At 41.1% G+C, this 24,674-nt stretch overlaps 1 protein-coding gene across 1 annotated transcript in view; it reads right to left on the bottom strand.

The window, feature by feature from the left end:
- DNAH10 (dynein axonemal heavy chain 10) overlaps positions 1 to 24,674 on the bottom strand; it is a 33,455-nt gene that overhangs the window by 689 nt on the left and 8,092 nt on the right. The window contains 27 exon segments of the mRNA XM_067460726.1: positions 11 to 156; positions 1,978 to 2,158; positions 2,811 to 2,978; positions 3,076 to 3,287; positions 4,388 to 4,589; positions 5,587 to 5,659; positions 7,814 to 8,035; positions 8,243 to 8,460; positions 10,658 to 10,794; positions 11,067 to 11,248; positions 11,940 to 12,114; positions 12,754 to 12,915; positions 13,212 to 13,247; positions 13,250 to 13,348; positions 13,351 to 13,398; positions 14,304 to 14,384; positions 14,563 to 14,766; positions 16,724 to 16,894; positions 17,159 to 17,348; positions 17,698 to 17,865; positions 19,090 to 19,183; positions 19,574 to 19,614; positions 19,879 to 20,016; positions 21,633 to 21,893; positions 22,951 to 23,103; positions 23,518 to 23,568; positions 23,570 to 23,664. Of these exon segments, the coding sequence (XP_067316827.1) occupies positions 11 to 156; positions 1,978 to 2,158; positions 2,811 to 2,978; positions 3,076 to 3,287; positions 4,388 to 4,589; positions 5,587 to 5,659; positions 7,814 to 8,035; positions 8,243 to 8,460; positions 10,658 to 10,794; positions 11,067 to 11,248; positions 11,940 to 12,114; positions 12,754 to 12,915; positions 13,212 to 13,247; positions 13,250 to 13,348; positions 13,351 to 13,398; positions 14,304 to 14,384; positions 14,563 to 14,766; positions 16,724 to 16,894; positions 17,159 to 17,348; positions 17,698 to 17,865; positions 19,090 to 19,183; positions 19,574 to 19,614; positions 19,879 to 20,016; positions 21,633 to 21,893; positions 22,951 to 23,103; positions 23,518 to 23,568; positions 23,570 to 23,664 (3,908 nt within the window).

Genomic DNA, 24,674 nt, shown 5'->3' on the forward strand with positions numbered 1-24,674 from the left:
CAGCTTGTACCTGTACTTTGAGACGATGAGCTTCAATGGGGATTATTTTCAGGATGGGCAAGTTGACAACCAGCACTTTGGGCTTACTTTTGATAAAGCAGCCATTTTCAAGGTCCCAGTCGGCTCCTTCCAGGTACAGGCCAGAAACAAAGCATCCTAGTGAAACCCGGAAACACAATATCTGCATAAATTCACTTGCAAAGTCAGATATCATTTTAAATATATCATGAGACTGACTACATTACTGAATAAGGCCATGGTTTATGCTAGGTAAAGGTAAACATTTTCCCTGACATTAAGTCTAGTCGTGACTGATTCTGGGGGATGGCGCTCATCTCCATTTCTAAGCTGAAGAGCCGTTGTCGGTAGATGCCTCCTAGGTCATGTGGCTGGCATGACTGCGTTGAGTACCGTTACCTTCCCACCGAAGCGGTATCTATTGATCTACTCACATTTGCATGTTTTCAAACTGCTAGATTGACAGAAGCTGGGGCTAACAGTGGGAGCTCACCCTACTTCCCAGATTTGAACCGCCATGCTTTTTGGTCAGCAAATTCAGCGGCTCAGCTCTTTAACCCACTGTGCCACCAGGGGCTCCCATGGAGAAATTACAACACATGCCTAGATCAGGCTGGTACAACCAGCTTTGTTAGTAACTGAAACTTGTAACATAAACTGTAGTCCTTACTTTCAATCCGTCAAGCAAATAACCTCTTAGAAAAATCAAATTCACTGTTCTACAAATTTTCAGTTTTTCTCAGTTACGGAAATGAAATGTGCCGTTTCTTGATAAATTTAACATGCTGAATTCAAATATAATAATTAAATGTGTTAATTGGCTCTGGTTTTTATGCAACAGCTATTTCAATTTTCTCCACAATAGGTAATTCGTTAATATTATGATAATGCGCCTAACCTTACTGCATGTATATAAACCGTGAATATTTACTAAATTGTAGTCAAATTATATTGCCAATAGTTTATACATGAGAAATATTTATTTAATTAGTCTATTGTTTATGTTTGTGCAGCAAGAAACTATATTAGTAGGCCTAATGCAGTTGAAAAGTCTGAAAGTTTAAATGTCGCTTTAATCGTGACTTTAGTTTATATCCTGTTTGATTCTCTTGACTTTTCTTTTGTATTCAAGGAAAGGATTGTCTCTTACAATGCTCCAGCAGGAGTCTGACAGCATTGACGGAGTCCATTTGCCTTGATATCTTTTTTCCATAGTGCTTTATTTACACACGTGCGAGGCATAACTACAGTAAAAAGAACAATGTAAAACGATGTTTAACGATACTGTCTCAGTCTTCAACTGACTGACCCTCGCCGTTCAAAAGTCTGGCCTTATATAGGGCTTTCTGGCTTTTGCACATGGCACTAATACTGCGTCATCAAACTTTCTAGAGTATTCTAGAATCTTCCATAGTGTAAGTCGCAACATGCATTTTTTTCAACCATACATGATGACGTGATTGCTTATATCATAAAAACTAGAGCCAATATCCATTTTTAAATGTCATTTTCATTTTCAGCACCCCAAAATAATAAAAGAACAGCTATTTTCAGGCCCGCAACTTTCTAGAATCTTCCATAGTGTAAGTCGCAACATGCATTTTTTCAACCATACGTGATCACGTGATTGCTTATATAATAAAAACTAGAGCCAATATACATTTTTAAATGTCATTTTCATTTTCAGCACCCCAAAATCATAAAAGAACAACTATTTTCAGGCCCGCAACTTTTTCTCCGTTGAACAGTGTTACTGCTAACTAACTAAAAGGGAGAGTGTGGCTTGTTCCTCCCATCATTCCAGAAGGATTATTCTTGTTTTATTCTATTGAATCCCACTCCTTGGAAGCCAGGAAGTCCTCTTTAGCGTGCACATCCTGTTTGCAACAAACCAACATTCCTTATCCAAAGGACACTTCAAATGCATTCCCACAGGACCAACGCTTCAAATGGTTATACCTTGTCCAGGGCGCTCTGTGACCTCTTCTGCAGTCCTGTATTTGGTCACTTGGGTGTACAGGGTGGAGCGGTCCAGAGGCCAGCTATTCTTCCGGCAGGTGGCCTGAACAAGTGCAGTCAGATATGACTCTGGGATGTGAAGTCCTGACAACCACATGACGCTCGGTTCACCCTCCTCAACCTGAGAACACAAAACCAATTGGCTGAATCCTTCCCAGCTTAAGTCACCATGTCCAACATTTCACATGCCTAACTCTGGTTTTGGAAATGGCCCTTAGCTCACTGTAGACATGAAATAATGCACACGTCAGCTAAAGATGACTAGAACACAGGAAGCTGCCTTTTATCAGTGCAGACTATCTGGCCATCTGCACCAGCGCTTTTTAAACTGTGGGTCCCAACTCCATATGGGGTCCCCTTAGCATAATGTTGGGGTTACAAAAAAAATGGCAGCAGTAAATGTTTTCTGAACGCCATCTAGTGGCTGCTGTAGACATTTACATGAATCTGTTAACAATGTGCTAACAGTGTTTACAGTAGGCTGCAGAAAATGCTTCAGCTGCATTCCACAAAATGTTCAGCAAATGCTGGCTTGTTATAAGGAAATTTTTGGTTTTTATACCAATTTTATATACCTATATATCTGAGGACATATAAAAAAATTCAGCCAGGAGGGGGTCACAAGTGGAAATTGTTTAAGAAGCCCTGATATAGACGAGTATTGGCTCTCAAGAGTCCCGTCTCTCACCTGGACCCTCCATATGCAAAGTATGCGCTCTACTGCTGAGCTACAGCCCTTTCCAAATTAAATTTCAATTGCATTGTATACTTACCCATGAGGTGTACTGAAGATACTTTTTCTTAAAGTCAATCATCCAGTTGCCAAGTGTTTTCAGTGTGTCAGGGGCCAGTTTTCTCCAGATGTTTGGGATGTGCCCATTGAAGAGAGCACGGGCCACTTTGTCTAGTTCATTGCTCATTCCAACTTCCCCAGCCAAAGCCTAGTAAAAAAAAAAATGCCATGGAAAATTTGTTAAATTAACAATAAAAAAGAAAGACAAGCAAGATGAGTTCTTTTCCCCCAATATCTTTGCTTACTCTCTGCAGTTCAGCCAGTGACTTTGTCATACGAATCATGAGTCTGTTAAAGCGTTCTAGTTCCTGAAGTAACACCACTGTTGTTGGTGTAATGTCCATTCCAAAGCTCTTTCTTATCTGATCGATATCAAAGATCTTGGGCATCTTGTTCTCTATGTCTTTCGCAACCTGGCCAATGTATTCATCCCGACTGATCCCAGTACTGGATTCACCTAAAATTAATGAAATTTGCAGACATTAGATTTTTGCTTGGTTTGAGGAAAAATTCATACAGATTGTATTGTGCCCAATCTCTTCTCAATCTCTCTGGTTTTCATCTTCTGTATCAAACCAGAATGAACCTTCGTGGTAAGTATCCAGTTCTTAGAACTACACTGAGTACTGCTGAGGGCTTTCATGGCTGGAATCATTGGGTTGTTGTAAGTTTTTCGGGTTGTATGGCCATGTTCCAGGAGCATTCTCTCCTGATGTTTCGCCTGCATCTAAGGCAGGCATCCTCAGAGGTTGTGAGGATGCCTGCCAGAGACCTCGCAACCTCTGAGGATGCTTGCCATAAATGTAGGCAAAATGTCAGGAGAGAATGCTTCTGGAACATGGCCATACAGGCCGAAAAACTTACAACAATCCTACACTGAGAACTTTTGGTCTGTGAGAAAACTAAATGCAATATGGAACCTGCAGACATATTTTATTACTGGGCTCTAAATAATCTGTAGTTCTCTCCATCATCAAAACATATTATAGGTACTGCTCTCTACTTCTAAACATACATTTATAAGATCACTTTATTTGATGACCTAATTCGTTTCACCCAACCTCGTTTCACAAAATCTATGCAGATGCTTCATTCCATAATATGCTTTAATTGTTTTTGTGTTCATAATCAGGCTGAGAAGTTCCAGTATTCTTATAGTCTCATGACGTGTTTTCATTACCGTACATTAATCTATAACAGTCTTTACAGATTGTATAAATCCAACAAATAGGTTTTTTGGGAAGATGCTGAGAATATTCCAGCTACAATTCTGTTTTATCATTAAATTACACTTCCCAGAATTTCAGAAAAAAACACCATAATAGAGAATCAGTTATAAAATTGGTTGAAATTTGTACTGCTTCATGTCTTTTTTTGGGAGGGTGTCTGAAAGTTTTCAGAAAATTGCAGAAAATGGAGCACAGCAATAAACATATGAAAAGCATGTGCTAACATGAGTTGGTGACCATTCAGTGATCGGAGGCATGGATTTCTTCCATAAACTTGAAGAATTTCAGTATTGATTCAGACCTCACTGAAAGTGGCAGACCGGTGTACCTGTTTGAGGATGTAGCTCCAGAAGGTGTGACCACATGTCCTGCGCTGTCTGCGTGTAGTATCCAATCTCAGCATTGGAATGGAGACCAAACACTTCTTGGGTATTAGCAAGTGGAAGGGACTCAATCTCTTCTGCAAAACGAAGAGAGAAAGGGGAAAGGGAAGGGGCAGAATAAAAACAATGTGGCAGTCCCACTCCCTTCTGTTAAGGCTGTCACAAGCAAGGAGATGCCTGGGTTAGATATTTTGGATGTGGGTGAACTAAAACCCCTAAAATCCTTTGTCAAACCCCTCCAGTGTTTTAAGATGGTCATGATGGGTATGTGTGGCAGGTTTGGTCCAGACCCATCTTCAGTGGGGTTCACAATGATCTCTGGATGTGGGTGGATTCAGACTCCTATGATCCTGAGTTCCCCCCCCCCCCAAAAAAAAACAACCCACCAGTACTTAAAGTTGGTAATGGGAGTATGTGTGCCAAGTTTGGTCCAGATCCGTCATTGGTGGGATTAACAGTGCTCTCTGGATGTCGATGGACTACAACTCCCATCATCCTGAGTCAATTACCTCCACCTCCACCCCCAACCCCCTTCAGTATTTAAAGTTGGTCGTGGGGGTGTTTGATCTAGATCCATTGTTAGTAGGATTCACATGGCTCTCTGGTTGTGGGAGCCGCTTGGAAAATACAAACATGCATAGATTGATGGGTGGACGGATGGATGAGTAGATAGATATAGATATTTTTACTTTTTTACATACATAGAAATATATCTATAGATAACCAGTAAGCCCCAATGAAAGAAGGACGATAAAGGCCTAAAGAAGACCAAGATTGTACATCATAGCCTACATGTTAACTCTACAAATCCATAGCTACAGTGCAGAAAGGTAATAAAACCCAGTGACTGAATTGTGAAGATTAGCATTTAGGCACTGGCAAGAGTGCTTTGAGGCATATCACTTGCCCCTGATGCACATTGGTACCCATGGTGCATCAGTCGCTCCACAGGCTATCATGTGCGATGTATGCCCACATATTGTAATGCAACAGCAGGAGCTGGATGAATACAGATGTTGGGAAATTACTCATCCACATGAGTCCACTTATAAAGGTCTCACTCAAAAATCCATCTGAAACCAACAAGAGTGCTAAAGGAGACCCTTCATAAACAGAGGCTGCTTTCAGTGTTAAGCATTTGTACAATTAAGCGTTGCAGCATCTTCCCATTATGAGCATAAATATCTCCATAGCTCTGAAGCCTCCTGGGATCAGTACTGGAAAAGAGCCAGAGCCAGAAACACATTCCAATCAGCCTAGCATAGGGTTGTTGTAGGTTTTTCTGGCTATATGGCCATGTTCTAGAAACATTCTGGTTGCAGAGACTGAGATGACTAAATCAAATTTTCATCAATTTCATTGAAAAACCATGAACCACAAAATGAATTGCATGTGGACCAAAAAGAAAAAAAATCCCACAACAGTAAAAGTTAAAGAACACAGTTTATAATAGGCATACAGTTTTACACCCAAGAATGCCCGAGGAATTATGGCTAACCTGGGACCCAGTAGAAATGCATATGATGTAGCAACTTTTTTGGTGAACCTAATTAAATCAAATCCTACCAATGTTTAGATAGAAAAATGCTACATTCAGTTCTATGGAAGACAATGGGATATAACTGTTACGTGTTGTCTTTCCACAACTACCCTATAAAATGACAAACAAAACAAAATTAAAACTACACAATGAAAAGAGCAATGTGAAGTCTCTCCAACACTCTTAAATGGAATGGTTAGCTGATAAATGGACAAGAGAGATCACTCCCCCTGCCCCTTTAGAAAATGGAAGAATTTAAGGCAATTTATTACTTCTGGAATGCTTGTAAAAGTTTTCTTTGTTGGCTCAGCTATCATCAGCTCCTAACTTTTGAGGGGTGAACCTAATACATTCAATAGTTTAAGCAAGGGGTCCTCAAACTTTTTAAACAGAGGGCCAGGTCACAGTCCCTCAAACTGTTGGAGGGCCGGATTATAATTTGAAAAAAGCATGAATGAATTCCTATGCACACTGCACATATCTTATCTGTAGTGCAAAAAACACTTAAAAACAATACAATAATTAAAATGAGGAACAATTTTAACAAATATAAACTTATTAGTATTTCAATGGGAAGTGTGGACCTGCTTTTGGCTGATGAGATAGGATTGTTATTGTTGTTGTGTGCTTTCAAGTTGTTTCAGAGTTAGGCTGACCCTGACCCTGAGGGCCGGGTAAATGACCTTAGAGGGCCGTATCCGGCACCCGGGCGTTAGTTTGAGGAACCCTGGTTTAAGCTAACATGTAGCTTTACCACAATTAACTATTGTTTGAGTTCCAGACATATATAATACAACATCAATAATACAGGAGGGTGGCACTGTTTTGCCAGCCAGCCAAATTTGCCCACCTGTGTAGTTAATGACCATCGCTTTGGCAAACACTGATGGTGAATATTTAGGATTGGCCAGTTTGGTGTTCAAGTAAGCTTGAAATTGCTGTCATAGTCAACCTCCTTGTCACGAAGAATGATGTAGGTTCAGCCCTGGCCAGTTTTGATGTTTTTTTCCAAGACATTATCGATCACAGTGTCAATGTATTCATCCACATCATGGAATAAGAAGGGGTTCCCATATTTTATGGCCATTTCAAGTTATTTAAGGAAATCAGGGTCATTGAAGGATGACATCTGAGAGAGAACAAGAGACATGTCTGTATAACAAAAGAGAATGTGTATTTTCTGTGAAAGGCTCCCAGGACGAAAGGTAGGCAATCATCAACTGTATAAATAAGCATATGTGACACAGGACACATAACACTGGTCAACATACATTTTGGTGAGCCCTGCTTCAGAGTAAATTTGACCTGCTGATTCCATGGCACCAGTTTCCCCCTATCAGCTCTAAATTTTGATATGCAGAACATGTAGCATCTACCTGTTGCCATCTGCTTGCCCACAGAAAACCAGGATAGCCCTATCTAAGAAACTAGAGCTGATGTTTTTATGAGATTGTTTTTATGATGTTTGGCATCCTATGATGCTTTTGTGAGGCCACCCTGAGTTCCCCCTCGGGGGTGAGAAGGGCAGGATAGAAATATAAGAAATAAATAAATATTCAAAGCAATGTTCTGAATCAGCGCCCCAAATAATCCCAGGCACAGGCCAAAAAACCAAGACACCAAGATTTTCTTCTTGTCGGGCAGAGATAGGACAGAAAACTATGAAGTCTGGCTAGAAGCTAAACTAATGAGCACCAAAAAGAATGCTTCACAAAAAGGTGCTGCAATATACTCAGTCCACCCACTGGCTTCATCTCTAAAGGCAATGAGAAGAACCTAGGATTTGCAAAGCTGTGTCGATTTGAAAATGGGAGGAAGAGTTCTGACCTACCTGCTAATCTCAACATCATCCATCAGCAGGTTTTCCAACTTGAAAGGCTGGCTGAGGGGAATTTCTGGGATCTGGATATCCGTCTGCCACACGTCCTTAATAATTTCATCACAAAATTCCCAGGTGAAGGCCCCCTCATAGCTTAGGAAGGCGGCACACAGGAGACAGTCCCCAAGCAGCTTCACTTGACGTCTCTTTAATTCCTCCAAATCATTCAGCCATCTGATTAAAAATTAACCAAAACACATTGATGCGAGTAAATCCATTTACGGTTACAATGATAACAATGAATGAAGAGAAGGCCTGGGATCCCACTGCCCCAGGAATGAGAGAGGGAACTGACAGTGAAGGTTCACTCTGGGATGGATGTGTCTCTTTAACCATCCCATTTTCACCAAAAAAACTTCAAAAACACTTGCTTCCACTGACCTGATATTTTCAGATCCCAAGCCTGAGATGAGCTTGTTAGCAGCAATAAGCCACCGTTCCATAATCTCAGCTTCCTCCTGGAGCTGCTGCTTTCCTCTTATCGCCACTTCATATTTATCTCCCAGAGCTTTCAGCTCATTCTGGATGGCCGTCAGCTCAGCTTGGATCTTCTCCAGGTCACATTTGCTTAAGAAGAAATTCTGCTCCAGTCTGGCCACCTGCAGGGAGGAAAGACAACTCAGAAGATGGGGGCTCCACACAAACTGCCTCCAGCTCATCATGACTGCCACCAGCTCACCCAAAAGTTAACCACACTCTTCCAAAAACTTTGTAGAATGTTAAACGTTCATCCAGGCAGCTGGTTGCCAAGCAGGCAACCTCCTTTCTGCCTCCCACAAACCACATAGCACACTTTCTCCCAGCAGGCAGCAGTTCCATCCCAGGAAAACAATCTATACAAATACAACTCAAAAATGGTAGCCAATGGACTAGTGCTGTTAGCCACCGGTCTGCAGAACATTTCCAAGAAAGAAACAGTTGTACTCAATGGATGTAAATATGGTTCCAAGGTTTCCCCTGACAGTTGTGTCCGACTCTGGGGGTTGGTGCTCATCTTCATTTCTAAGTCGAAGAGCTGCTGTTGTTGATAGAGGCCTCCAAGATCATGTGGCTAGCATGACTGCATGGAGTGCTGTTACCTTCCCGCCGGAGCGGTACCTATTGATCAACTCACATTTGCATGTTTTCGAACTGCTAGGTTGGCAGATGCTGGGGCTAACAGGAGAAGCTCATGCCGCTCCCCGGATTCGAACCTGTGACTTTTGGGTAAGCAAGTTCAGCAGCTCAGCAGTTTAACCCACTGTGCCACCGGGGGCTCCTAAAAATATGGTGCTAATCCCTGGCATATTGAGGAGCAAATCCTGCCAGCTCTCAACAATGAACAGCTTAAGAAGCACTGGTCTATTCTACTGAAATGGCATTATACAGCTGTCCCTTCATTTTCGTGGGTTTACAGATGCAGCACGGTTATGAAAGTGGAAAAACGATTAATATTTCAGGGGACCGGGAGAGGGGTGGTCCCAGAGAAAGAGGAGGAACACTAAGGCATGCACACTACTTTGCTTAACCTTAGGAACCCAGATCCTTTGTCTGTGTGCCACAAGTGTCTTTTTCGCCTGGACGAAGGAAAGGAGATACTGAGAAGAACACAAATATGTGGCAAACAGGAAGAAGAGGCTGCTCCTGCAACAATATTTATCTGGCAGATCTGGTTTGCTCTCCTCTTCCTATGTGCTGTGTGCTTCCCCCAGGTACTTCCTTTCTTTTTCCTGGGAGAAACAGACATTCATGGAACATAGCAAACGGAAGATGGGTAAGATCTGCAGGTTAAGTGAAGTGGCACATGGAGACAGCTTCTCCTTTTCCGCTGTGCCATGAGTGCATGTTTCACCCAGGTGAAGGAAGGGAGGTACTGGGCAAAACAAACACATGGAACGATGGGCCTCTTGTGTGAACCTTCATATGCCAGCCCAAACTTCAGGGTAGGGGTAGCATTTCAGGCTTGTGAATAATAAAACCATAAGTGTAAAACCCACTAAAGTAGAGAGACAGCCATAATAATGCCCTGAAAAATATTCTTGAATGTGTAGCCACTTGCTTCACTGGCACAGGGTAGGTATCTGCTAGTAGCTGTGGAGTGGGAAATACAGAAATGCCTAGATTGCCTAGGGACAACAGCAGTTTCTAGGGCTTTCCAGGTGTTCTGGACTTCAGCTCTAAGAATTCCTGACCACTGGACAAGCTGGCTAGGGCTTCTGGGATTTGGAGGCCCAAACACCCGGAGGGCCACAAGTTTGACACCTCTGTTCTAAGGGATAGATTAAACTAAAGGAATGAATCACAGGCTCTGGAGCCAGATATGACTACCTTGGGGTCCTAATCCCAAACCTCTGAGCTTCCCTAGATGCTCCATGACCTTTACTGCTGTTAATTTGCCTGCTTTGCATCTTTTCTCCCATTTTAAAAGATTGCTAAAATATTCTCTTTTTGGTCCTATCCTCTTGCCATTGGACTCACTCACCATCAGAATGTCCCCCTCCCCTGAACATTTCTAAAACTGAATTCAGCCTTCAGGTTAAAAGAGGCTCCCCATTGCAAATTATCATGTTCTTTTCTGCACCCTACATTCACACTCTAAGGGCCCAGAATATCAAGGCAGAAAATCCCACAATATTTGCTTTGAACTGGGTTATCTGTGTCGACACTCGGATAATGTGGGATTTTCTGCCTTGATATTCTGGGATATAGGGCTGTGTGGAAGGGCCCTAAACCAACTGCTACGCCAGTTCTGATGATGCAACTGCTACACCATGTGCATTCTGAACCTTCACCTAGTTCCACTATTCTCTCTTGTACCTTTTCTCTTCTTGGCTTGACCTCCTTTGCTACATCACAGTAACTCATAACAGCATCAACAAATTTCAGCATCCCCAAGCCAGCTCTGCTCACAACTTCCATTTCTTCAAAGGTTGTGTTTAAGTTCTTGAGAAGCCCTTCAGATTAAGAATCAGAGTAGTTAGTTGATTTATGCTCTGTTTTTTTCACAAGACAGCTCATAACATCTATGGAAGGCAATGGATACATTAGAGCCATACACCTGATCAAGTGCCTGGCACAATCTTTGCACACCTCCCTTTCTACTCATGTTTCCCTATTCCCAAAGAAGCGGAATCCCTGAACAATATGCTGCACCATTTGCAGTATCAACCTGTGGGATTCAGTTCCAAGTGCACAATGTATCCTGCCGCTATGCTGAGCAATTTACCTCGGATTGATTTCACTTGGGCCTGGGTAATACTATCAAAATCAATTTCCATCAGGGAACGCAAGAAGTTGGCCTCTGACATCATCCCTTTGGCATTCTTCCAGTGGAGCTCCTTGTAGCCTCTCATGATGAGAATGCACTTGCAGACAGTCTGCACCTGCTTAGGGGGCTTAGCAAAAGACCTCAAATTAAAATAAATAAAAGATACAAAATCAGGCCAAACAAGCATTATTGTCATCTGAATAATGTTGACACTAAAATGAAGAGACTCTGAATAGCCTTCCTTTATGTTTTCCTGATTTATTTTTGACTTGATTGAATTGCACTTCCAACATCTCTCATTGATCATATGCCAGGATGCTGCTTTCATGATATCCTGGGCAATGTTACTCACTTAATCCTTGACACAAGACTCTGAGCCCCAGAACACTGCAGATTCACAGGCCACATGCCCATGACAAATCAAGAGAAACTCTATCCAACCTCAAACCCAGGTAAGGGCAACCTGATGGACTACAACTGCCTGGATGACAGCTAACAGACTGAAACTCAGTCCAGACAAGATGGAAGTACTGTGGGTGGCAAAAGTGGTGCCCATCTTCTTCTTGGAAGGGATGTTCCCTAAAGATTCAGGTTCAAAATATGGAGTTGCTAACTGATCCATAAACAGGTACAAAAACTGATCACCAGTGAGAAGTCTTCCAGCCATTTCCAAAGCTGTACAATTTTTTTAATGGGATACAACTCTCCAAATTGCCCAGCACTGGCTGGCAGAGCCTAGGAATTATACTCAATAGATGTAATTTTGGCAACATGTAGACATTTCTATGTGAAATCATCTCTGAACGAATACACTGATGACAGCTTGAGTACCTGATCTCAGTCACATCGGACTTATCAAGCTTCTGCAATTACAGTTTTGCTGCCTCCAAAACTGGCATGGCCTCTGCCAGGGCTGTCTCAGCTTCCTTCTTCTCCATTGGAATGGCTTTGTTCTGCTCTTCTATTTCAGCCGCTTTTTCTACTGCTAGTTTTTTCTTTTCCTCAGCTGAGAAGAAACAGTGGCTTTACCGGTTTGCACATTGCTGCTATACCATCTTTATAACAACAGTGTGGCCAGATAGATAGATAGATAGATAGATAGATAGATAGATAGACTAGATACAGATACACACATAGGAGGGATATGCCAAACTGGAATGGATTCACAAGGGAAGAAATCTCCAACAGGTATATGAATGAGACAGGACAGTGCTTTTGCCCTTCAGTTCCAACATAAGCCCCCATGCAATTACCTCCCCTAAGGTGGGGTTACAGTTAATTTCATTAGGTTCTCTGAAAAGAATGATTTTTTAAAAACACAATTAAATGCATGGTCAAAATGCTATAGTTCAAACTTTTTTTATAAAGGGAAAATCATTCATGAAGTAAACTCAAAGAGAAGGCAATCTGGGGGTCCCAATCATTTTTAGAAGAAAGAGAACCTTGTGAATGCAGATTTATAAGGTGACTATTGCAGAAAGCAAAATGGATTCATCACATAAAAATGTCTAGAAGTTATCTATACGTTGCCAGGGCATAGACCTGAATGAAAGATCATTGCCAGCACTTTTGTCAGAGATCAAAGTAAACTCTGACGTATGGAACAGATGTACTGAATCCTAGTGCACTCAGAAGGGACACTTACCAATTGCAGTGTTGGTTGCAATCTCTTGGAGCAAGGCTTCACACGCCACTGTTTTCTCTGCCAGCACCACCTTTTGCTCAGCAAGCCTCAGGTTGAGTTCATCAAGCTGAATTGTTGCTTCTTTAAGCTTGTCTAAACCACCCTCTAGACGTTTGCACTGAGCTTTAGAAAAGAAGGGAAAGCTTTACAATGAAGGTAGCTGCTGTTCGTGCTTTCCTTAAGATATGGCTGCCTTGGCATCACACGCCAAACTTTGAAAACACTCTTAACGTTCATAACTGATGGCAGAGGTGTACAACCTACAACCCTCAGCTTCATTTCAAAAGCCCACTGGAATACAAAAACAACATTTGCCTCCCCTTTTGCATGGAAATCCAATTGACTACAATGGATTAACAGGAAAACCAAACAACTCTGTCTTTGCAGAATAGTGTAAAGCTAACTAAAAGCATATTTACCCAAAATGAACTAGTTTTTTTCCTGCAGCAGTTTAAAGTGTTAATGAAATCAATGAAATTCTTTGGGGTGACGTAGTTGCTCCTTCTAAGTTTCTGAAGAAATTTCTTGTTGTAGAGCCCTACTGAACCATGACACTGTGTTCAACGACTGCCTCCATGTTTTCTAGTGGGATCAAAGGATTAATCCCTGGGAAAGAATGAGAAGAAAAACACCCATCAAACCATACACATGCCTAGTGTTTTTGTCCTCATAAGAATGTATAAGGACACTAAGAATTTACATAGGAAATGTGAAACTCACCAAGGGACATTTTGCTATATGTTATGAAAATGCCAGAAAGCAAAAACAAAAAATAAAAAAGAAGAAAAAAACTTCTGGATGATGGATCATGAAGTTAGTTCAAGGAATGTTTAAAACCAAAATGGAACTTGACCCAACTTTATTCTTACTGGGCCTACTGAATGAACAGGTTAAAAGTTCAAGTTTACAATAATGCATCATATGGTTTTTGCAGCAAGAAAACTTTATGTTCAAAAAGGGAAAACACAGATCTAAGTTAAGAGAAAATTGGATTATAAAACTGCAAGAAATAGCAGACAATGACAAGTCGTTTGATAAAAGAGAAATCAACAGACACCTTTTTAATACTCAGAAACCTTTTAGGTCATATTACAAAGGTTGAAGAGTAGTGAAACATTAATGAAGTTAGAGGATAGAAAAGGAGACATAATATATAATAATAGAGCACGGTAACAACTAATTTTATTGAATATTTATTTTGGTTGAAAGGTGGCAAGGCTCCTTCTTTGGAAGCTTTTAAACAGAGGCTGGATGGCCATCTGTCGGGGGTGCTTTGAATGTGATTTTTCTGCTTCTTGGCAGAAGGTAAGGCTAAGATTCTACTTTGATTTCTCCCATAATTCCACATCGGGAGGATATTTGGAAAAGTGGTACAATGTTTGGCATACCAGGTTCTCATTTAGGATTTATAATATTGGCTTGTGGTAAAATCACTACATAGGATTAACATAAAGACTCATGTGTCTCAAAACTCACATTGTGCAACCCACAGTCTGCAATTAAACTCCTACATTAAAAAAATTTCACAACTGCGCAGAGAGCCTGAGCTGGCCAGGGCAAGAACCAATCGATTCCAGTGTTGTTGACAAAACCTACAAAGGGGACATTATATGAGAGTAAATAAAAACACACAAACATGAAGGTATAAAGTGTTGGTAATGGATAACTGATATACAACCCACTCATATACCCATTTATCGTTTTCTTGTTTCCACATTTCTGGGACAGAGAGGAGATATCAGTTTATCTACAGAACGGACTGTTTGGTACCTGGGAAATTTTGACAGCGTGTTCTCAGTGTCTCCCCAACTGGGGACATCCCAAGGACAATGTGGAGGTTGTTGACACTCTAGTTCGTGAAGTACTGCCAAACACTTTCTTTTGCTGGTGCATTGCCAGCTTTCATGGCTTCATTTGTGATCTGACTTAAAATACCATCTCTCTCATCATCTGGGAAAAGAGCTGGAACCATGCCTGTCAAATAAAGCCAGAAAGAGACAAAGTTGGAATAGTTAAGATCTCAGAATTCTACTCTGTAAAAAGTAGAAGACAGCATCCTACCCTTCCTATCCTACTAACCGGGATAGGGAGCATACTATGCCCCTATTAAAACAGCTCCATTGGCTTCCGACAAGTTTCCAGGCCCAATTCAAAGTGTAGGTTATTATCTATAAAGCCCTATATGCTTCAAGTCCAACCTATTTTCGAGACCACATCTCCTTCTATGAACCGGGATAGGCTCTGAGATCTGCTGGGGAGGCCCTTCTCTCGGTCCCACCACCATCCCAAGTACGGTTGGTGGGGACGAAAGAGAGGGACTTCTTGGTGGTTCCCTGCCCCCACCCCGCCCCCAGCTATGGAACGCCCTCTCTAGAGAGATTATGTTAGCCTCCACTCTCCAAGTTTTTCAGTCTAGTCTAAAAACATGGTTTTTTAAACAGGCCTTTGACCTTGAGTAGATTTTAATGGTTTGATTTGACGACTTAGTGATTGTTTCACTCCGGTATTTTGGATTGTTAATTGAAGACAGCCACTTTTATCCGCAGGAACTGCTGCACTTTATGAATTTTAAATTTTTTATTATGTGATGTTTTATGTGCGTTCGTTGTTGCAAACTTACATTGTCACCGTTTATATGCTTATGTACCATTTATTTTATGTGCAGCACTCAGGGGGTGCTTTTGTGAGAAGTCCCAAGTCCCTTTGGGGAGATGGTGGTGGGGTATAAATAAAGTTTACTATCATTTTTATTTAACTCCTCCTGTGCCTAAAATGGTCTAAAACTAAATCAATGGTTCTCAACCAGTGGGTCCCCAGGTGTTTTGGCCTTCAACTCCCAGAAATTCTAACAGCTGGTAAACTGGCTGGGATTTCTCGGAGTTGTAGGCCAAAATGCCTGGGGACCCACAGGTTGAGAACCACTGGTCTAAATGCTCAAGAAGGATCCCAGACATGCTCCCTAGATGGCATTTTTGAGCACAAAGGTTAATTTCTGGTGGGACTGAGTACAGCAAAAGGTGCTGCCCTCCAAGGTCTCCTGGATGTGCTAATTCAGCCTCCCATGACTGCTTTCATTTTGATTTTTATTCTTAAAGAATGAACCGATGAGGTCACATCAAGAAAAGTCTCCCAAGATACAGTGTGCAGAGCGATCTGTTGTAAGAAAAATATTATACTAGCCACTTTCGTATCCATTACCACTTGTGTGCATCTTTGAACACATCTCTAGCTCAACAGTGTCAAACTTGTGGTGCTCCAGATGTTTGCACCTCCAACTCTCAGAAGCCCCTGCCAGTTTATCCAATGGCCATGAATTCTGGGAGATGAAGTCCAAAACATCTGGAGGGCCACAAGTTTGACACCACTGAATTAGATGATTGTACATCATGACATTCTGTAAGGGCTGGGGTTTGATAAGGGCCAACATACCCAAACGGAATGTTTGATGATCAAGATGAGAGAAAGTCATTAGGGCAACAGGAAATGTATTGGTGTTCAATGGATGCAGCAGTAGCTTCGCAGCAGTGGTCTACAAACCTTTGTCTCAGATCTGCTGTAAGTTTCTAGAAACATTTGCCTTCTCTTGATTCCCCTGTAAATGTGTTCCTCTCATTGAAGAGTGTCAGATATGCATGGCATTTCCCTTAGTGAAAGGCAAATGTATCTTTGTAGAAAACTGTTTTCCAAGGAGGATGAATTCAAAGTGGAAATACAATGGGAAAAGCAGTCTTAGAACCCATATTTTCATGCCCACAGCCACGAAAATAGTGTTTGATTGCTCCTTATTTCCTCAGCTCACACAACTTGCCAACAGCATTGGTTTTTCTTCAATATAGATTTTCCTGAACCGAACAGGGGAGCCTTTCTAACACCATGGTATTTCAGATTTAACAGTGTGGGTAATTGAGGATGCACACACATCATATATTACCTGATGTCAACATGTTGTTGATGAGCTCCAAGAATCCCTCCTCTGCTACATGAGTATCAGAAAACAGGAATGTCATTATCTTATTCTCAATCCCAAGTTTGGTATACAACGACTTGAGGTCCTCCCGCAAATTGTTCTCACTATATCCTCAGCTCAGAACTATTTCAAAAATTTAAAAGATAAGTGCAAATATCGATGGGCTCTTTTCATCTGAACTTCTGATTTACAGAATGGCAACTGGGCCATCTCTCTGGGTCAGAATCCCCTTCTTATTCAGGTAAACAAACCCTAAGCCCCAGTTTCCCATAAGTCAGTGGCTGATTATATTTGCCTTCTCTTTTGAAACAGTTTTAATATTACTAAGCTGTTTCGAACAGGGAGGGCTAGTGATCTGAATTAATTCAAGAGAAAGTAAGGGTTCAATAAATGTGCAAACCTCGCATCCCGCTGTATAAGCTGCTAATCTTGCCAGCGACTGCTTTCCAGAGCCTCCAACACGGACGAGCAAAGCATGACCACGGTCCATCCTGATAATACGATGGACGCGGGTCAAATGCTCCAAGGCATCATCAAACAGGACCAGATTCATTTTAGTATTTATTTCATTGTATTCTTCAAGAATCGCCTACAAAAGAAAGTTAAGGGAGAAATGGCTTGTGGAAGCAATTTGATATCAAAAAAGGCACGTGAAAAAACAAATACAGCTAGAGTAGCAAGCCCATTTACCAAAACTGGGGTGAGAGCTAAGAAGGCAATCAGCTGGCCTTCTAAAAAAAGTCAGTTCTATCTATGACATTCATTCTGGTGGATGCAGATGAAGGACTGTGACTGAATAGCCAAAGGGCAGCATCTGCTTGAAGGAAATCTACAGACAACAATCCTGACTGTTTCTGGAGCAGACAGGATCAGGAAAAAAAGAACATCAAATCAAACCATTAAAAAAAAACCCTCTTCCCCCAGTTTAGGTTCTGTACTTTAAAAAGTGCTTTGGCTGCATCGTAGTCCTGGATGTCTTCATAAACACGAGGTTCGCCTTCATTAAGGGCCATTCAAAAATCTCCAAAAAGAATTGGCTCCCTCATGGCATGTTCTACATCATCTTTGAAATTATCCTCAATCAAAGCCTGTATATGCTCTTGGACCTGACAGTATAATTTGAAGAGACAGAATATGAACAAAGTCACATTAAATTCCTTATTTGCAGTCAATCCTGGTCTGATCTGCCACAAAAGGATTCCACGCTAAGTCAGATAATGAAAGGAACAAAGATCTGAAGAATTTATCTAATGGTTAGACAGCCCAACAAAAAAGATTTCCTTGGTGTCTTGCGTTTTAGGCCTGTTCCTGGGGGGGTCGCAAGGGGGAGTCAGAGGGATTGCTAAAGACCATCGGAAAACACAGTATTTTCTCTTGGTCATGGGGGTTCTGTGTGGGAAGTTTGGCCCAATTCTATCGTTGGTGGGGTTCAGAATGCTCTTTGATTGTAGCTGAACTATAAATCCCAGCAACTACAACTCCCAAATGTCAAGGTCTATTTTCCCCAAACTCCACCAGTGTTCACATTTGGACATATTGGGTATTGATGCCAGGTTTGGTCTGGATCCGAGTCCACAGTGCTCTCTGAATGTAGGTGAACTACAACTCCAAAACTCAAGGTCAATGCCAACCAAACCCTTCCAGCAATTTCTCTTGGTCATGGAGGTTTTGTGTGCCAAGTTTGGTTCAATTCCATCATTGGTGGAGTTCAGAATGCTCTTTGATTGTAGGTTAACTATAAATCCCAGCAACTACAACTCCCAAATGACAAAATCAATCCACCCCAACCCCACCAGTATTCAAATTTGGGCGTATCGGGTATTTGTGCCAAATTTAGTCCAATGAATGAAAATACAACCTGCATATCAGATATTTACACAAGGATTCATAACAGTGGCAACATTACAGTTCTGAAGAAGCAACTAAAATAATTTTATGTTTGGGGGTCACCACAACATGAGGAACTGTATTAAGGGGTCGCGGCATTTGGAAGATTGAGAAATACTGCTCTAAGACCAAGGGCAAAAGTACTTCCCAATTCTTTTACCAATATTTCTTTTAAGGTTGTAATCATAAAGACCATTAAGGTGGAGTAAATCCTGCTGAAAACAGTGGGACATCCTTCTGAGTAAACAAATGTAAGATTGAAGTATAAATGGAAATGTTAGCTTCTGAGCTTGGAGTCTTCTGTACGAAAAGGATTTGTCATGGACAAATGGCTATTCACACTGCAGAACAGTACAAGCAGCCACATAAGGTTTTATCCTGTTTCCTGCTCATGTTCAAAACAACACAAATTAATTAAAGGTAGAAAAAAGGCAAGGACCAACCAGCGCTTTGTCTATTTCATTAATCAGCCTGTCATGAAAAACCCGCAGGCACTCGTTCCTCCATACTCGCACCATCTGGCCCACTGTCTGGAACCTGTGTTGGAAGAAAACTGGGTCAAATTATGGAATGAGATTTAGTGGACCACTCAGCCCCACTCAGCCCCCATTTGCAATAAAAGTTGCTCCCAAATAGACAGTTCCTCCTGCTACATAATATTCAAAAAAGCACTAGACACAAGTTTCATCTTTTTTAAAGAGATATTTTTTCTGGTAATAAAGAAGGATTTGTTTATAGCCCACAAGTACTTTCCTTACACCTATTCTGTCTTTCTTAAGAGTAAGAAAAATAACAGAACTGGTGATAGGAAAATACAGGAGGGCTATGAACTGAAAAGGAAGAAATCTGAGCCAACCATCAAATTCCACCGATAGGGCAATGTGATCGCATCACAAAAGGGCCCGAAATTGGATGTAACAAACTCACCGTTCTGGGGTTGTCTGAACAAGTCCATTGTAGAACCTAAACTATGAGTCTGTTAAACGCTGACCAGCAATGAGGTTTGTATTACTTTTATTGTTTTAATTGCTTTTACGGGTTTTATGGTTGTTTTGCCGATATTATGTTAATTGTTATCATTGCTATAATTGCTGTCGTTAACTGATGTTGTGTTTTTGCTGTCATGTAATGCGGGCATCGAATTGTGCCTTGCTTGTGTAAGCCGCCCTGAGTCCCCTCCGGGGTGAGAAGAGCAGGGTATAAGCGACCGTAATAAATAAAAATGAATAAACCCTTGAGAGGTCTCGCAAGTTAAAAATATAATGGAATTTGGAAGGAGTTGGAGGTAAGTCGTGGACGATCATTTGATAAAGGGCCAACATACAAGTTGTCATCCCGTCGGCAATTGCAGACACCGATTCATGAAAAGCCTGCAAATACAAGATGGGTGTGGGGAAGAAAGCTTTTCAAAAGACAATGCTGGGAAATACTTTTTCTTGAAGCTTATTTTCCATCACCATACTGTATAAGACAGGCCTTCATTCTACCCTGGGAGCCCCCTCCCTTTGTGTCGCACAGAGATATTTATTGATGGCTGCTAACATTCTGGGGAAAAAGGAAGGAAAAAGGAAGAGGGGTCGACCAAGGGCAAGATGGATGGATGGCATCCTTGAAGTCACTGGCTTGACCTTGAAGGAGCTGGGGGTGGTGATGGCCAACAGGGAGCTCTGGCGTGGGCTGGTTCATGAGGTCACAAAGAGTCAGAAGCGACTGAATGAATCCACAACAAGAACATTCTCACTGGTGACTCTCACTGAGAATTATTTATTATTTATTTATTTACCATACTTGTATCCCGACTTTCTCAACCCCGAAGGGGACTCAAGGCAACCTTACAAAGGCAACAATTCAATGCCGCATGTACACATACATCCATGAATGAACAAAAACATTAAAACCCACCAATTAAAACATAACACTAAAATAATTAAAATCGCATAGTCCAGGTCATATTCCAGAGCCAGTCCAGTTCACCATTAAGTTAATTTATGTCTTATTGCACTTCTCCATTATTGACCAAAAGCCTGATCCCAGAGCCATGTTTTTAGTTTTTTTCTGAAGGGCAGGAGGGAGGGGGCTGATCTAATTTTACTTTGGATGGAGTTCCATAGATGAGGGGCCACCAATGAGAAGGTCCTGTCTCTCGTCCCCACCAGTCGCACACTTGCGAGGGAGGTGGGACCAAGAGCAGGGCCTCCCCCAATGATCTTAGCCTCCGAAATTGATCATAGAGGGTCATACGTTTGGACAGGTAAGCAGGGCCAGAACCGTTTAGGGCTTTATAGGCTAAAGACTGCACTCTGAATTGTGCTCGGTAGCAGACTGGCAGCCAGTGGAGCTGATGCAGCAGGGGAGTTGTATGCTCCCTATATCTTTAATGCAATTGTCTTGGAAAATGTTCTGAAACCATGCATTGGTAAAGTCCAGCCAAGGTTGCTAAAGGATACCTGATGAATTCATAAAAGTTTCAATCAACATTTATAGGAAGGGATAACTAAGTCAAAATGTAAAATGACTATGGCAGGCACATCATTTTAATACAGAACTACCAATTTACTCTTACATGACTTTAGACATCGTAAACCCTTCCTTTCCAGTGTATCTTTGGCAGAGTCCCTCTTATACTTCATCTCAACCAGCGATAAAATAAGAGCATGCAGATCCTATGAGATAATATTATTGACGTTCACAGTAGATTCCGGGATCCAGCTCAAATAGAGTTAGGAAGCTATTATCTTTCCTCGTCCACAGATTACTAATATGGCACCAAGAGATCACACATTAGACTTGGATTATGATCCTTTTATATCATTGTCCTCAGCACCAATCAAAACTGAACACCTAACCTTAAGACAGATTCCTATCAACAAATGCCAGTGCATAAGTGTAGGCCTGTGGGTGAATTTTTCACAAGCATTTAAATTCTATGTAGGTCTATCAAATCTGACACAATATTTTTATATCTACAGTAAATAACGCAGTTTACCTCTGTGTGGCCTTTTAAAATAGAAGCATAAATCAAGTGCAGAGACACCTCGGAAGGAAAAGGAACATTGAAAACACTGAAGAGGGAAATGAACCAAGGATCAACTTCATTATGTCCTCCTCCCGCTTTGCCCATGGCGGCAATAAAGCCAAGGTCACGGAGGTATTTGCAGTTCATCTCCTTTCCCCGATCATACAAGGCACCTTTCTCTAAGAGTAACTTGAGCAATGCAATGGGCTGCTGAGTCCCATATTCATCAACCTTTGGAAAAGAAGGAAATCAAAATGCTTAGGCAAGGGACAGAGGAGAGGCCAACAAGCAACCTACCCCGAAGAGTTCTGAATGATAACTATTTGGATTCCTCTTTTTAACCTAAGCTCACAATATGTAACAATTTTAAATATACTAACATCTAGAAAAGACAATATCAATAAATATGAAATCAATACAAATATTAACATTAAATATTTGGTTGAGAAATACACAAATAGAATGAACTTGACATCTAATAATTATGGTTGAAACTCAATTGTTCATCTCAATGGCAACTTGGTAAAATAAAAATTCAACTGATTTGAAGGAGCTACTCCAATTGAGACAAATAGGTGGGTTTAAGCATCAACTCTATGTGTACACAACCGCTGAGGATGCCTGCCATAGATGTGGGAGAAACATCAGGATAGAATGCTTCTGGAATATAGCCATACAGCCCAGAAAACTCACAACAACCCAGTGGTTCTGGCCATGAAAACCTTCGACAACACATCAACCCTATATGTAGTTGTCTGGAATGAGTCTCAATTTAATTAAATGGAGCTTACTTTTGAGAAGACATGGACATAACTGCAATGTTAAGCTGTTTAAAGAGAGAAACCAGAAATATGACAAATAGCTGGCAGACTACAGAATAAACTTTAACTAGCAAGCTACAGAATAAACTTATACTGCTATTACTTTATTTATGTACCATCGCTTCCCAAAAGAACTCACAGCAGCATAAAAAGATGGAAGCTGCAAGTTTAGATGGCTTTTTGATAAAGAAGACCAATGCATGTAAGATAATCCATCAGTGGGTATAGCCATTAAAGAATGAATGAAACCTCAAAGATATAAAGATGTCTATCTTTGCTAGATACTTGTGACAAGTATGACATCACTATAACACTATCGGTAAGTTATGTTGGAAAGAAGAAGGCTGGATCAGAGAATCTTGCTCTGACCCAGCATTCCCTGTCTCTTCCATGTCAGCTCCAATGTTACTCCATTTCAAAAAATACAATGTATTGCAGAATTCCTGCGTATAATTCAGCCTGTTTACCCTGGGCATATTCATATCATCCATAAATACAAGTAGATGCTTTCCCATCGGGGGACCATAGGTCTCTTTGGTCTGTTTCTCTACATTTGCTTCTAAATTCCGTTGAATATCCATTGAAGTGGTGCGGGAGGAGAAGTTAATGATCAGCAACACCTGAAAGTGGAAGATAAAATATGGTCAATGCTGAAATTAAAGCTCATACTAAGAACTGTGCATGCCTTAAATAGGATCCAAATGGGAAAACAAATCCATTGTTAAGAGACTTTGGAAACTTGGGTCCAAAGCAATGGAGCATGGAGCAAACCATCAGCCTCAAGCCTATTTCTCATATCCAAGATCCAAACTGAGCCCTTTTCCTTATTGTATCAGAAGGCTTAACTGACCTAATCTGCAGCTAGGCCAGAGGTAGCTGCACATTCCCTCCCCAACGTATGACCCTGCTGGACCATCATCTTATCATCCCAGTTGCTATAGCCAGGTATAATTACTCCAAATTATTTTGATAAGGCTTACTATTCTGATTCAATAAAATCACACCAAGGTCTAGACTGCAATGTAGAGCCTTACATTTGTGTCCGGATTGAGTTTTCTGAGAAAGTTCTGTGTTGTTGCTGTCTTTTGAGGTCCCCGATTCTCCAACCAGAACAACAGGATGCTTGATTTTTACCATTTTTTCTAGTAGCTAGGTTGTGCGGGTTGTGTCCACTGTGGGAACTAAAAAGTGGGGATGTTAATTTGGAACTTTATGAGACATTTGGATTATTGCTTGGTTATTACCTGTTGCTAAGCCTTTTTGGATTATATATCCTTTTTTCTTATGCCTGCATTTTATATGCTTTTAATGTGTTTTACAATAAACTGATTGCTTATATTCCTGGACTCTTGTGTTGTGCGGTGGTCATAGGTGTTTCCAGGCCTGGAGTGCAATAACAGCCTTGATCCGACATTCTCAGTTGCTTGATTGGATGAAGGAAATCTTGAGGAGCAGCATTTTGATTATGTAAGCAAAGTGATGGCACAAACTTATCATCACTGAATAGATGCAGGCAGAGTTGCCTTACCAATGTATGTAGTTGTACATGCATCAATTTGTTAATAACGAGGTTCTGACCTGACTGGCGTTACTTTCAGTAAGACCTCTGTATAGGATTCCAAGCTTGTATTCTTAACAATTGATATTTGAAAGACGTTATTTGGCTGTTTATCTCTGTAATTGCGTAGAGGAGTGCATTATTTTAAAAATATAATAACTTCCCTGTCTACACAAACCACTAGCTCTGTATTTTGAATTGCAAAGCCTCTTCTGGAGCACAGCATTTCATAACTGTGCATTACTCAAACGTCAAGCTATGATAGAGATAATGGTAAAAGACCAAAGGAAATCAGCATGGGAAACAGAAGAGGAGCATTCTGGGTCCAAGATGAATAATTTGATTATTGAGATGTTGTTGGACTACAATTCCCTCCATTCTTTACTGGTCATGCTGTTCGTAAATGATACAAGTTACTTTCAACAACACCTAGAGGTCCGCAAGCTCCCTGCCCTGTTTCACAATGAAGTTACAGCAAAATCGCTTCAAACAAAAACTCTGAAAAATGCCATGGCTTGAGGTTGAACTGAAACAATAGTTTTTTTAATGGGGATAATAACTAAACATATTGTATTTAGTCCTCACTCTTCCATTCTGCACATGATTCATATATTAGCATGGCCTCCTCACTTA

The sequence above is a fragment of the Anolis sagrei genome, chromosome X (assembly GCF_037176765.1).
Source record: "Anolis sagrei isolate rAnoSag1 chromosome X, rAnoSag1.mat, whole genome shotgun sequence".
Taxonomy (NCBI): Eukaryota; Metazoa; Chordata; class Lepidosauria; order Squamata; family Dactyloidae; genus Anolis; species Anolis sagrei.